Source organism: Rhinoderma darwinii, chromosome 2 (genome assembly GCF_050947455.1).
Source record: "Rhinoderma darwinii isolate aRhiDar2 chromosome 2, aRhiDar2.hap1, whole genome shotgun sequence".
Taxonomy (NCBI): Eukaryota; Metazoa; Chordata; class Amphibia; order Anura; family Rhinodermatidae; genus Rhinoderma; species Rhinoderma darwinii.
In genome coordinates this window covers 118,600,158-118,613,975 of record NC_134688.1, presented here as the reverse complement: position 1 = coordinate 118,613,975, position 13,818 = coordinate 118,600,158, and the positions used below count along the sequence as shown (strand labels likewise).

At 38.7% G+C, this 13,818-nt stretch overlaps 2 protein-coding genes across 6 annotated transcripts in view; one reads left to right on the top strand and one right to left on the bottom strand.

The window, feature by feature from the left end:
* LOC142742455 (uncharacterized) overlaps window positions 1-13,818 on the bottom strand; it is a 60,917-nt gene that overhangs the window by 45,248 nt on the left and 1,851 nt on the right. The gene's annotated exons all lie outside the window — the stretch shown is intronic.
* SPMIP11 (sperm microtubule inner protein 11) overlaps window positions 6,479-13,818 on the top strand; it is a 108,411-nt gene continuing 101,071 nt past the window's right edge. For 2 of the 5 annotated variants that reach the window (XM_075852215.1, XM_075852214.1), the window contains exon 1: window positions 6,497-6,835. In XM_075852215.1, the coding sequence (XP_075708330.1) occupies window positions 6,685-6,835 (151 nt within the window). In that variant the 5' untranslated portion in view covers window positions 6,497-6,684. Of the gene's footprint in view, window positions 6,836-13,818 lie in introns of all 5 variants that reach the window. The other 3 variants (XM_075852212.1, XM_075852211.1, XM_075852213.1) reach the window with 3 other exon arrangements.

Here is a 13,818-nt window from a genome sequence, read left to right as displayed (position 1 = left end):
TCCTGTTCATTCCCGGTCTATCAAGCACAGGAAAATAATTACACATCTGTTTCTATGGAATATGTGTTCATTCTACTATAAACTACACATAGATACTGTTCATTCCAGGTCTATCAAGCACAGGAAAATAATTACACATCTGTTTCTATAGAATATGTGTTCATTCCACTATAAACTACACAAATATCCTGTTCATTCCAGGGCTATCAAGCACAGGAAAATAATTACGCATCTGTTTCTATGGAATATGTGTTCATTCCACTATAAACTACACATAGATACTGTTCATTCCCGGTCTATCAAGCACAGGAAAATAATTACATATCTGTTTCTATGGAATATGTGTTCATTCTACTATAAACTACACATAGATACTGTTCATTCCAGGTCTATAAAGCACAGGAAAATAATTATGCATCTGTTTCTATGGAATATGTGTTCATTCCACTATAAACTACACATAGATCCTGTTCATTCCAGGTCTATCAAGCAGAGGAAAATAATTACGCATCTGTTTCTATGGAATATGTGTTCATTCTACTTTAAACTACACATAGATCCTGTTCATTCGAGGTCTATTAAGCACAGGAAAATAATTATGCATCTGTTTCTATGGAATATGTGTTCATTCCACTATAAACTACACATAGATCCTGTTCATTCCAGGTCTATCAAGCACAGGAAAATAATTACGCATCTGTTTCTATGGAATATGTGTTCATTCTACTATAAACTACACATAGATCCTGCTCATTCCAGGGCTATCAAGCACAGGAAAATAATTACGCATCTGTTTCTATAGAATATGTGTTCATTCCACTATAAACTACACATAGATACTGTTCATTCCCGGTCTATCAAGCACAGGAAAATAATTACATATCTGCTTCTATGGAATATGTGTTCATTCTACTATAAACTACACATAGATACTGTTCATTCCAGGTCTATCAAGCACAGGAAAATAATTACACATCTGTTTCTATGGAATATGTGTTCATTCTACTATTAACTACACATAGATACTGTTTATTCCCGGTCTATCAAGCACAGGAAAATAATTACATATCTGTTTCTATGGAATATGTGTTCATTCTACTATAAACTACACATAGATACTGTTCATTCCAGGTCTATCAAGCACAGGAAAATAATTACACATCTGTTTCTATGGAATATGTGTTCATTCTACTATAAACTACACATAGATACTGTTCATTCCAGGGCTATCAAGCACAGGAAAAGAATTAAGCACCTGTTTCTATGGAATATGTGTTCATTCTACTATAAACTACACATAGATCCTGTTCATTCCAGGGCTATCAAGCACAGGAAAATAATTACGCATCTGTTTCTATGGAATACGTGTTCATTCTACTATAAACTACATATAGATACTGTTCATTCCAGGGCTATCAAGCACAGGAAAATAATTATGCATCTGTTTCTATGCAATATGTGTTCATTCCACTATAAACTACACATAGATCCTGTTCATTCCAGGTCTATCAAGCAGAGGAAAATAATTACGCATCTGTTTCTATGGAATATGTGTTCATTCTACTTTAAACTACACATAGATCCTGTTCATTCCAGGTCTATCAAGCACAGGAAAATAATTATGCATCTGTTTCTATGGAATATGTGTTCATTCCACTATAAACTACACATAGATCCTGTTCATTCCCGGTCTATCAAGCACAGGAAAATAATTACACATCTGTTTCTATGGAATATGTGTTCATTCCACTATAAACTACACATATATCCTGTTCATTCCAGGGCTATCAAGCACAGGAAAATAATTACGCATCTGTTTCTATGGAATATGTGTTCATTCCACTATAAACTACACATAGATCCTGTTCATTCAAGGTCTATCAAGCACAGGAAAATAATTAGGCATCTGTTTCTCTGGAATATGTGTTCATTCTACTATAAACTACACATAGATCCTGCTCATTCCAGGGCTATCAAGCACAGGAAAATAATTATGCACCTGTTTCTATGGAATATGTGTTCATTCCACTATAAACTACACATAGATACTGTTCATTCCCGGTCTATCAAGCACAGGAAAATAATTACATATCTGTTTCTATGGAATATGTGTTCATTCTACTATAAACTACACATAGATACTGTTCATTCCAGGTCTATCAAGCACAGGAAAATAATTATACATCTGTTTCTATGGAATATGTGTTCATTCTACTATTAACTACACATAGATACTGTTCATTCCAGGGCTATCAAGCACAGGAAAATAATTACACATCTGTTTCTATGGAATATGTGTTCATTCCACTATAAACTACACATATATCCTGTTCATTCCAGGGCTATCAAGCACAGGAAAATAATTACGCATCTGTTTCTATGGAATATGTATTCATTCCACTATAAACTACACATAGATACTGTTCATTCCAGGTCTATCAAGCACAGGAAAATAATTAGGCATCTGTTTCTCTGGAATATGTGTTCATTCTACTATAAACTACACATAGATCCTGCTCATTCCAGGGCTATCAAGCACAGGAAAATAATTACGCACCTGTTTCTATGGAATATGTGTTCATTCTACTATAAACTACACATAGATACTGTTCATTCCAGGTCTATCAAGCACAGGAAAATAATTACATATCTGTTTCTATGGAATATGTGTTCATTCTACTATGAACTACACATAGATCCTGCTCATTCCAGGGAAATCAAGCACAGGAAAATAATTATGCATCTGTTTCTATGGAATATGTGTTCATTCTACTATAAACTACACATAGATACTGTTCATTCCAGGTCTATCAAGCACAGGAAAATAATTATACATCTGTTTCTATGGAATATGTGTTCATTCTACTATTAACTACACATAGATACTGTTCATTCCAGGGCTATCAAGCACAGGAAAATAATTACACATCTGTTTCTATGGAATATGTGTTCATTCCACTATAAACTACACATATATCCTGTTCATTCCAGGGCTATCAAGCACAGGAAAATAATTACGCATCTGTTTCTATGGAATATGTATTCATTCCACTATAAACTACACATATATCCTGTTCATTCCAGGTCTATAAAGCACAGGGAAATAATTACGCATCTGTTTCTATGGAATATGTATTCATTCTACTATGAACTACACATAGATCCTGCTCATTCCAGGGCTATCAAGCACAGGAAAATAATTACGCATCTGTTTCTATGGAATATGTGTTCATTCCACTATAAACTACACATATATCCTGTTCATTCCAGGGCTATCAAGCACAGGAAAATAATTACGCATCTGTTTCTATGGAATATGTGTTCATTCTACTATGAACTACACATAGATCCTGCTCATTCCAGGGAAATCAAGCACAGGAAAATAATTATGCATCTGTTTCTATGGAATATGTGTTCATTCCACTATAAACTACACATAGATACTGTTCATTCCAGGTCTATCAAGCACAGGAAAATAATTACACATCTGTTTCTATGGAATATGTGTTCATTCTACTATAAACTACACATAGATACTGTTCATTCCAGGGCTATCAAGCACAGGAAAAGAATTAAGCACCTGTTTCTATGGAATATGTGTTCATTCTACTATAAACTACACATAGATCCTGTTCATTCCAGGGCTATCAAGCACAGGAAAATAATTACGCATCTGTTTCTATGGAATACGTGTTCATTCTACTATAAACTACATATAGATACTGTTCATTCCAGGGCTATCAAGCACAGGAAAATAATTATGCATCTGTTTCTATGCAATATGTGTTCATTCCACTATAAACTACACATAGATCCTGTTCATTCCAGGTCTATCAAGCAGAGGAAAATAATTACGCATCTGTTTCTATGGAATATGTGTTCATTCTACTTTAAACTACACATAGATCCTGTTCATTCCAGGTCTATCAAGCACAGGAAAATAATTATGCATCTGTTTCTATGGAATATGTGTTCATTCCACTATAAACTACACATAGATCCTGTTCATTCCCGGTCTATCAAGCACAGGAAAATAATTACACATCTGTTTCTATGGAATATGTGTTCATTCCACTATAAACTACACATATATCCTGTTCATTCCAGGGCTATCAAGCACAGGAAAATAATTACGCATCTGTTTCTATGGAATATGTGTTCATTCCACTATAAACTACACATAGATCCTGTTCATTCAAGGTCTATCAAGCACAGGAAAATAATTAGGCATCTGTTTCTCTGGAATATGTGTTCATTCTACTATAAACTACACATAGATCCTGCTCATTCCAGGGCTATCAAGCACAGGAAAATAATTATGCACCTGTTTCTATGGAATATGTGTTCATTCCACTATAAACTACACATAGATACTGTTCATTCCCGGTCTATCAAGCACAGGAAAATAATTACATATCTGTTTCTATGGAATATGTGTTCATTCTACTATAAACTACACATAGATACTGTTCATTCCAGGTCTATCAAGCACAGGAAAATAATTATACATCTGTTTCTATGGAATATGTGTTCATTCTACTATTAACTACACATAGATACTGTTCATTCCAGGGCTATCAAGCACAGGAAAATAATTACACATCTGTTTCTATGGAATATGTGTTCATTCCACTATAAACTACACATATATCCTGTTCATTCCAGGGCTATCAAGCACAGGAAAATAATTACGCATCTGTTTCTATGGAATATGTATTCATTCCACTATAAACTACACATAGATACTGTTCATTCCAGGTCTATCAAGCACAGGAAAATAATTAGGCATCTGTTTCTCTGGAATATGTGTTCATTCTACTATAAACTACACATAGATCCTGCTCATTCCAGGGCTATCAAGCACAGGAAAATAATTACGCACCTGTTTCTATGGAATATGTGTTCATTCTACTATAAACTACACATAGATACTGTTCATTCCAGGTCTATCAAGCACAGGAAAATAATTACATATCTGTTTCTATGGAATATGTGTTCATTCTACTATGAACTACACATAGATCCTGCTCATTCCAGGGAAATCAAGCACAGGAAAATAATTATGCATCTGTTTCTATGGAATATGTGTTCATTCTACTATAAACTACACATAGATACTGTTCATTCCAGGTCTATCAAGCACAGGAAAATAATTATACATCTGTTTCTATGGAATATGTGTTCATTCTACTATTAACTACACATAGATACTGTTCATTCCAGGGCTATCAAGCACAGGAAAATAATTACACATCTGTTTCTATGGAATATGTGTTCATTCCACTATAAACTACACATATATCCTGTTCATTCCAGGGCTATCAAGCACAGGAAAATAATTACGCATCTGTTTCTATGGAATATGTATTCATTCCACTATAAACTACACATATATCCTGTTCATTCCAGGTCTATAAAGCACAGGGAAATAATTACGCATCTGTTTCTATGGAATATGTATTCATTCTACTATGAACTACACATAGATCCTGCTCATTCCAGGGCTATCAAGCACAGGAAAATAATTACACATCTGTTTCTATGGAATATGTGTTCATTCCACTATAAACTACACATATATCCTGTTCATTCCAGGGCTATCAAGCACAGGAAAATAATTACGCATCTGTTTCTATGGAATATGTGTTCATTCTACTATGAACTACACATAGATCCTGCTCATTCCAGGGAAATCAAGCACAGGAAAATAATTATGCATCTGTTTCTATGGAATATGTGTTCATTCCACTATAAACTACACATAGATACTGTTCATTCCAGGGCTATCAAGCACAGGAAAATAATTATGCATCTGTTTCTATGGAATATGTGTTCATTCTACTATTAACTACACATAGATACTGTTCATTCCAGGGCTATCAAGCACAGGAAAATAATTATGCATCTGTTTCTATGGAATATGTGTTCATTCTACTATTAACTACACATAGATACTGTTCATTCCAGGGCTATCAAGCACAGGAAAATAATTATGCATCTGTTTCTATGGAATATGTGTTAATTCTACTATAAACTGCACATAGATACTGTTCATTCCAGGGAAATCAAGCACAGGAAACATTTTTACACCTCTGTTTCTATGGAATTAGTGTTTATTTACTCAACTGCAAAGAAAATCTGTTCATTCCACGTTTTCGAAACATACAAAAATTAATTATATATTTTCGCCCATTACTAATAGTGTTCATTCTTTTTCGTATGTCCCTGTAAATAACCAGATAACTGGTGTGATATACTGGCCACCAGAGTAGTTGTCAGCCAAACTAGTGCAGACTTTTTTTAAATTCTGGAAGAAAGCCACGCCCATTAACCACACCCACCAAAGATGCCACACCCTAAATGTTCGTGGGGGGAAAAATACAAATGTTGGCAACTACGCTAGTTATGTCGGGTTTAATGGCTGTCATCATGAGGGCGTGGCCAGAATAAGGTAAAAATACCACCACACCGTGCCCACGTGAAACGGACACACATAATACTGCGTCTTTGTTGACCTGAGGAGGAGTCGGACCCTTAACAAAACGCTTTTTCCCAGGGACCATACACACACGTAGCCCGATAACAGAATGTACTTTGAGCCAAATACCCAGAATTCATAGCTTCCGGCTGGCACATCCTACCTACGCTGCGCTCGCTGTAAGGCTGTCAGAGACGTCAGTCTCCATGGTCACGGCTTATTCCGGCGCCTTCTATGCTCACCATGGTAACCGGCGACGCTTCCTTGTTGTCCTCATCATGGCTTTCTTTGGAATCACAGGCCTCGGTTATCAGGCTCCTCTCCGGGCTGCTCAGATACCTGGAGGTGAGATCGCAGGTGAGAGGCACACTGGGCTGGGCCTGTAGTTATCAGCATGACCGGAGGGGAGCGCTGTCTGTGTAATACGCTCTTTACGGTACAAATCACGACTCTCATCCACATCCATCGTTCTGTGCTGATGTTCGTTTGTAATATCTCCAGGGGGAATGAATGAGATTTGTGAGATGTGATCATTGTCAGAGCTTCTCCATTGTAATATGATCTGATCACCATTATAACTATGATCGAAGCATGTACTCCATGACGGAAGGAACACGCCATTAGCTGTTGTTCACACTGTTTTCTTTCGGGGCAGTTTTCTAACCATGAGCAGGAAAAATATAGGCTAAATTCATGTATTTTTGTAAACTTTTCCTGACCTTTCTTTTTTTTTTTTTTTTTAAAAAGCCACGGCATATCTACATTCACGTTGCGGTAAATACATGCATTTTATAAATCCAATCCTGAATTTAGTGAAAAGAAATTGTATTAAAAAACCCCTGCATTTAAATTCCACAATCCCTGAAAAGCAAAAGCAGCATGTATTTATACCTTTACTGCCCAATGTCAATGTACCCTTAGGCCTCATGCGCATGGCCGTAGTCATGTGCGCGGCCTGTGATTATAGACGGCCACGCAATTTCATACGCGGGCCGTCCGCAATCACGGACCGTGCACATACAAGATGTGCATTGACTTTTAGTAGCCCGACCACAAATGCGGCCCGTAAAATTACTTGTCCTATGTTTTTGCGGTCCGGGCTCCCGGCCAACGCACGGACCGTGGAAGCCATGTGCATGAGCCCTTAGGGTATGTTCACACAGGACAGATACCCTGCATAGAAGTATATGGCGTATCCGTTGCTAGGGTCTTAAAAGATCAGGGGCACAAACCCTGAGCCGTATGTAGACCCCCCCCCCCCCCACCCCGAAAAAGAAAAATATTTTTGCATACATATCAGAGATGGCATATCTATAAGACTAAGACCCCGTGCACATGACCGTAAAAAACTCTCCGCAATCACGGACCCATTCAGTTCTTTTGGCCCCGGACGCTTTTCCGTATTGCTACGGATGGGTGTCTGTGCCGTAAAAACTGTACCGCAAAAGATAGAACGTGTCCTATCTTTTGCTTTTTACGGGCCATGCTCCCATAAGGCCCCATGCACACAACCGTAGTTTCATCTATCCGTAATTCACCCGTATTTGATCTGTATATACGGATCCGTGAAAAAAAGGGAGGCTGCAAATTATGTCACTATGTTGCATAGCAACGCTTCCGTACATACGGACGGTTTACGGATGCACATCCGTAGCCGTCCGTATTTACGGAAGCGCCCATAGGATTCTATGGGAGAGTCCGTGCCGTAATTACGGACAAGAATAGGACAGGTTCTATAATTTTTTTTCAGCCACGAACACCCATCAGTAAAAATACTGAAAGGGGTCCGTGGCCAATAGAAATGAATGAGTCGGTAATTACGGATGAAATATATGGTCGTGTGCATGGCGCCTAAGACCCCTATAGCTACACCACTGGATAGAATTGGATGCATTGTCAGCAGACTTTATCACATATGATAGACTTAGATACAGCAGCTCAGCAGACAGTATCACCCATGATAGGCTTAGATACAGTGGCTGAGCAGATAGTATTAACCCCTTAATGACCGGGCATGTTTGTACCTTAATGACCAAGCCAGATTTGTCAAATCTGGTATGTCTGACTTTATCAGAGAATAACTCTGTGAAAGTTTTGAATATCCAAGTAATTCTGACATTGTTTTTTCGTCACCTGTTGTACTTTATTTTAGTGGTAAAAGTAGACTGATACGATTTGTGGAAATTAATTAAAAAATAGAAAAATGGAAGAAATTTTGTAAAAATTACCATTTTACCCTATTTTTAACTGCAATGTGTCACATATGTACACACATACTGTACAATTTTTTTAATTAAATATATATTTCTATCTCTTTACTCTATTTTGGCAGCACTTTTGAAAAAATAAAATACATTTTCAGCAATTTAGAGGACTTACAAATTGAATAATAATTTTATAAATTTTGAAGTACATTTTGTTTTCCTGCACCAAGCCAGGTTTTCAGAGGCTCATAGGTGTCAGAGTGATGGAAACCCCCACAAATGACCCCATTTAGAAAACTAGACCCCTTAAGGTATTTACCTAGGGGTATAGTAAGTATTTTGACCCCACAGTTTTTTGCTAAATTTAATACATAGCAGGTGGAAAAAAAAAATGACACTTTTTTTCATAAAAGTATCAGTTTGAAGACCAATTTCTTTGTAAAGCGACCAAGAAAATGAAGAAACACACCCCAAAATCTAACACCCTCTTTCTCCTGTTTTCAAAAATACCCACATTGTGGCCCTAATGCGTTGTTTGGACACACGGCAGGGCCCCAAAGGAAGGGAGCACCCGGAGGCTTTCAGGACTCCTATTTTGCTTGAAAATGTTTTAGGCCCCACTGTACATTTGGAGAGGCTTTGAGCTGCCAGAACGATAGAAACTCCCCATAAACGACCCCATTTCGAAAACTAGACCCCTTAAGGTATTTATCTAGGGGTATAGTTAGCATAATGACCACACAGGTTTTTCGCTAAATATATTGGAATTAGTCTGTAAAAATTAAAATGTACTTTTTTTCTGAAACATAGAAATTTTTATTATTTACAAGGAATAACGAAGAAAATGCACCCCAACATTTGTAAAGCAATGTCTCCCGATTACGACAATACCCCATATGTGGTAATAAACTGCTGTTTGGACCCACAGCAGGGCTCAGAAGGGAAGGAGCGCCATTTGGATTTATGATTTTGCTGGAATGGTTTTCGGTGCCATGTCGCATTTGCAATGCACTGGAGGGACCAAAACAGTGGAAACTCCCCAAAAGTGACCCCATTTTGGAAAAACCTTCAAGGAATTTTTCTAGGGGTATAGTGAGCATTTACACCCCACGAGTCTTTTGCAGAGTTTATTAGAATTAGGGCGCGAAAATTAATATCAAAATTTTTTCCACTAAAATGTTGAATTTTCTCATTTTCACAAGGGATAAAGGAGGAAAAAAAACCATTTTTTATAAAGCAATTTCTCCCGAGTACGGAAATACCCCACATGTGATCATACGTTTTTTCATTAGAAATGAATTAACCCTTTCAGGACTGATCCATTTTTTGCTTTCATATTTTAGATTTTCACTCCCCGCTTTCCAAGAGCCATAACTTTTTTATTTTTCCATCAATAGAGTGGTGTGAGGGCTTATTTCTTGCGGGAGGAGCTGCAGTTTTTATTGGTACATAAAAAGTGATTCAAAAGTTGTATTACATTTTTTTTTTTAGAACGAAGGTGACAAAAAAAAAAAAAAGTGATTTTGGCGGTTTCAATTATTAATTTTTTTTAAGGTGTGCACTGTGCAAATTAAATTCTCACTACTAATAACTATTCTTCTACACATTTTATTAATCAATCCCCTTAGGGGACTTGATCCAGCGATCATTGGATCACTGGTACAATATACTGCAATACTAATGTATTGCAGTATATTGTTATTCTTACAGGCTTCTGTAACAGAGCGATCGCTGTACCTGTCCGTTAGTCCCAGGTGTCAGCTGTAATACACAGCCGACACCCGCAGCATATGGAGCGGGCTGAGCACATGAGCCGGCTCCATACATCAACTGCCGCACCATGACGGGCAATTAAGTCATAGTGCGCAAAGGGGTTAATGCACAGCGGATGGTTCAAAGTTAAAATTGCAATTTTCCACTGATACGCCATTTTAGTGCATAATATGTTGTGCCCAGTTTGTGCCCACAGAAGACAAATACCTCATAAAACGTTAAGCGGGTTCTCTCGGGTATGGCGACGCCATATGTGTGGGCGCAAACTGCTGCTTGGGCACGCTGCAGGGCTCAGAAGGGAGGGAACGCCATTTTGCTTTTGGAGCGCAGATTTTGCTTGGTAGTTTTTCTGTTTTGGGTTTTGCTGGTATTTCAGTTATGATGTGGGGGCATATGTAATCTGTGCGGAGTACATCAGGGCATAATAAGAGGGTATAATAATGGAGTAAATAAATAATATTTCATAGATGTGTGGCCGGTGTCGCACTGATAAATGGCGCCCGATCTTATCCGCTTTTGGAACACGCTGCACATTTTGCATCGCCATATTCTGAAAGCCAGAACTTTTTTTTTTGTCACCACCGGAGCCCTGTGAGGGCTTATTTGTTGCGGGACAATTTGTTGTTTTCATTGGTACCATTTTGGGGTACATGCGATTTTTTTTTTTTTTTTTTTTTTTTTTTTTTTTTTTGATCACTTTTTATTCAATTTTTTTGCAATCCTGAGCAAAAAACAGGAATTCTGACACCGTTTTTTAGGTTTTCTTTTTGCGGCGCTCACCGTACGCTATAAATGAAATTTTTACTTTATTCTGCGGGTTGGTACGATTACGGCGATACCAGATGTATATAGGTTTGGTCCTTTTTTTTGCGTTTGCACAATAAAATGACTTATTTATAAAAAAAAAAAAATTCTGTGTCACCATATTCTGAGAGCCATATTTTTTTTATTTTTTAGTCAAAAAAGCTGTGTAAGGGCTTGTTTTTTGCGGGACGGATAGAAGTTTTTATTGGTACTATTTTTGGGAACATGCGACTTTTTGATCACTTTTTATTGTTTATTTAGGGAGCGGTGGTGACCAAAAAAATTGTGATTCTGTCGTAGTTTTTTATTGATTTTTTTTTTTTGGGGTGTTCATCGTGCGGGAAAAATAACATTACAGTTTTATAGTTGGGGTCGTTACGAACGCGGTGATACAAAATATGTGTACTTTTTTAACGTGTTCATTTTTTTTCTATAATAAAAGTCTTATTATAGGAAAAAAAGCATATAGTGTTTATAGAACTTATAACTTTTATTTTTACACTTTTTTTAAAACATTTTTATTACTTGTTTTTACTTTTTCACTTGTCCCACTAGGGGACACTTAGACTTGCAGCTTTGATTGCTGCTAGAGTACATTACACTACACACGTAGTGTAATGTACTCCAACTGTCATTGTGACGTAACTGTCACTCTGACAGGAAGCCTCGGAGGACCGGCCGGAGGCTGCTCCTCCGAGGCATCCGTACATGGCAACCCGGAGGTCATTATCTGACCTCCGATTGCCGTGACAAGCATCGGTAGCCCCCACGATCACTTCGTGGGGGCTGCCGATGTGCTTCAAACCACTTAAATGTGGCGACGGCAATCCGTCGCCGCACTTAATGGGTTAATTGCCGAAAGCAGCGGCGATGGTCCGCTGTCCGGCGAGACTGATGTCTCAGCTGTCTAGGACAGCTGTCAGCGCACGCCTGTCACTCTGTGTTTACACAGAGTGACAGTTTGAAATGCTGACGAAAATGAACGTCCTGGTGCGGGAACTAGCAGCCGACCAGGACATTCATTTTCATCCTTGGTCGTGAAAGGGTTAAACATGATGGGCTTAGATAAGGGGCCCGGCTCGCTGACATTGCGGCTCCAGGGCTGGACCAGGTAAGGTAAGATAATAATTGTTTTGCTTTTTTATGTGTTACAAAAAAAATGTTGTGTTTCTGTTTTTTTACAGGTTTGGTTGTTGGACTACGTCGGATTTGAGGGCTATTTCGATGACGGCGGGTTTTTTTTGTCAATAAAATGGTGAACGAGGATTGTGTGGGTGTTTTTTTATTTTAATAAAATATTTTTTTGTATGTCCTTGTATTTTTTTAAACTTTATTACTACCACCTTAGTAATGGCCACTGGCTGATTGATAGCATCCATTACTAAGGCCGGTGCAGATGCTAACACTAACCACCATTATTACCACGGTACCCACCAGGGGTACCGGGAAGAGCTGGGTACGATCCAGTACCCGACCATCTGTAGCGATAGTCACGTACTGGGGCGGCTGCAGGCTGGTATTATTAGGCTGGGAAAGTAAAAAACCATTGGGCCTTCCCAGCCATTTTTTATAATCTGGCTGGTTATCAAAAATGAAGGGAACTCCACATAGTTTTTTCTATTTAGTTTTTTAAAAATGACGTGGGGTCCCCCCATTTTTCATAAGCAGCCAGATACAATAAAACAGCAGCAGGCTAGCATTACCAGGGTGGGAAGGGCCTCTGCTTTTGACCTTTCCCGGCCCAATAATACCAGCCTGCAGCCCCAGTACCCGACCGTCGCTACTGATAGTTGGGCACTGGATCGTACGCGGCTCTTCCCGACACACTTGGGTACCGTGGTAATAATGGGGGTTAGTGCTAGCCTTTTCACCGGCTAACATTAAGCCCCGCCTTAGTAATGGACGCTGTCAATCAGCCAGCGGCCATTACTAAGGCAGTAGTGATAAAGTTTTAAAAAAAAATACAGACGTAGAAAAAATATTTTATTGAAATAAAACCCTGACACAACCCTCATTAACCATTTTATTTAGAATTAAAAATCCGTCATCGAAGTAGAACTCTAATCTGAAGTAGTGCAACAACCAAACCTGTAAAAAATACAAAAACACAAAAAAAAACATTCGTAACATGTGGTAGGCTTAGATACAGGGCCCCAGCAGACAGTAACGCTCTTACCCTTCTCTTCGGCTCCAGACGCAGCGGAGATCCTGACACTATCCAGCATTGCAATGTGCGCAGCACACAGCGTCTGGACGCGAGAAGACGTTAGGACCTCCGCTGTGCTCCGGAACGAGGAGGGGAGGTATACTGTCAGTTACTACAGTAACAGGGGCCCGTGTAGCTTATTATCATATAGGTTCCAGTTACTATAGTAACTGTTTATAGTCGTGGTGCAGGGTTCCGTGGACCCCCCTGGCTTTTGGGCACGGTTGCAATTGCGACCCCTATAGCTACGTCATTATGTGGCAGTCGTCCGGGGCTTTCCGGGCCAAAGATCCGGGGCTTGGGCCCCGAAAGCCCCGTGCTAGCGAGACGCCACTGCCCCTTGGATACTGCAG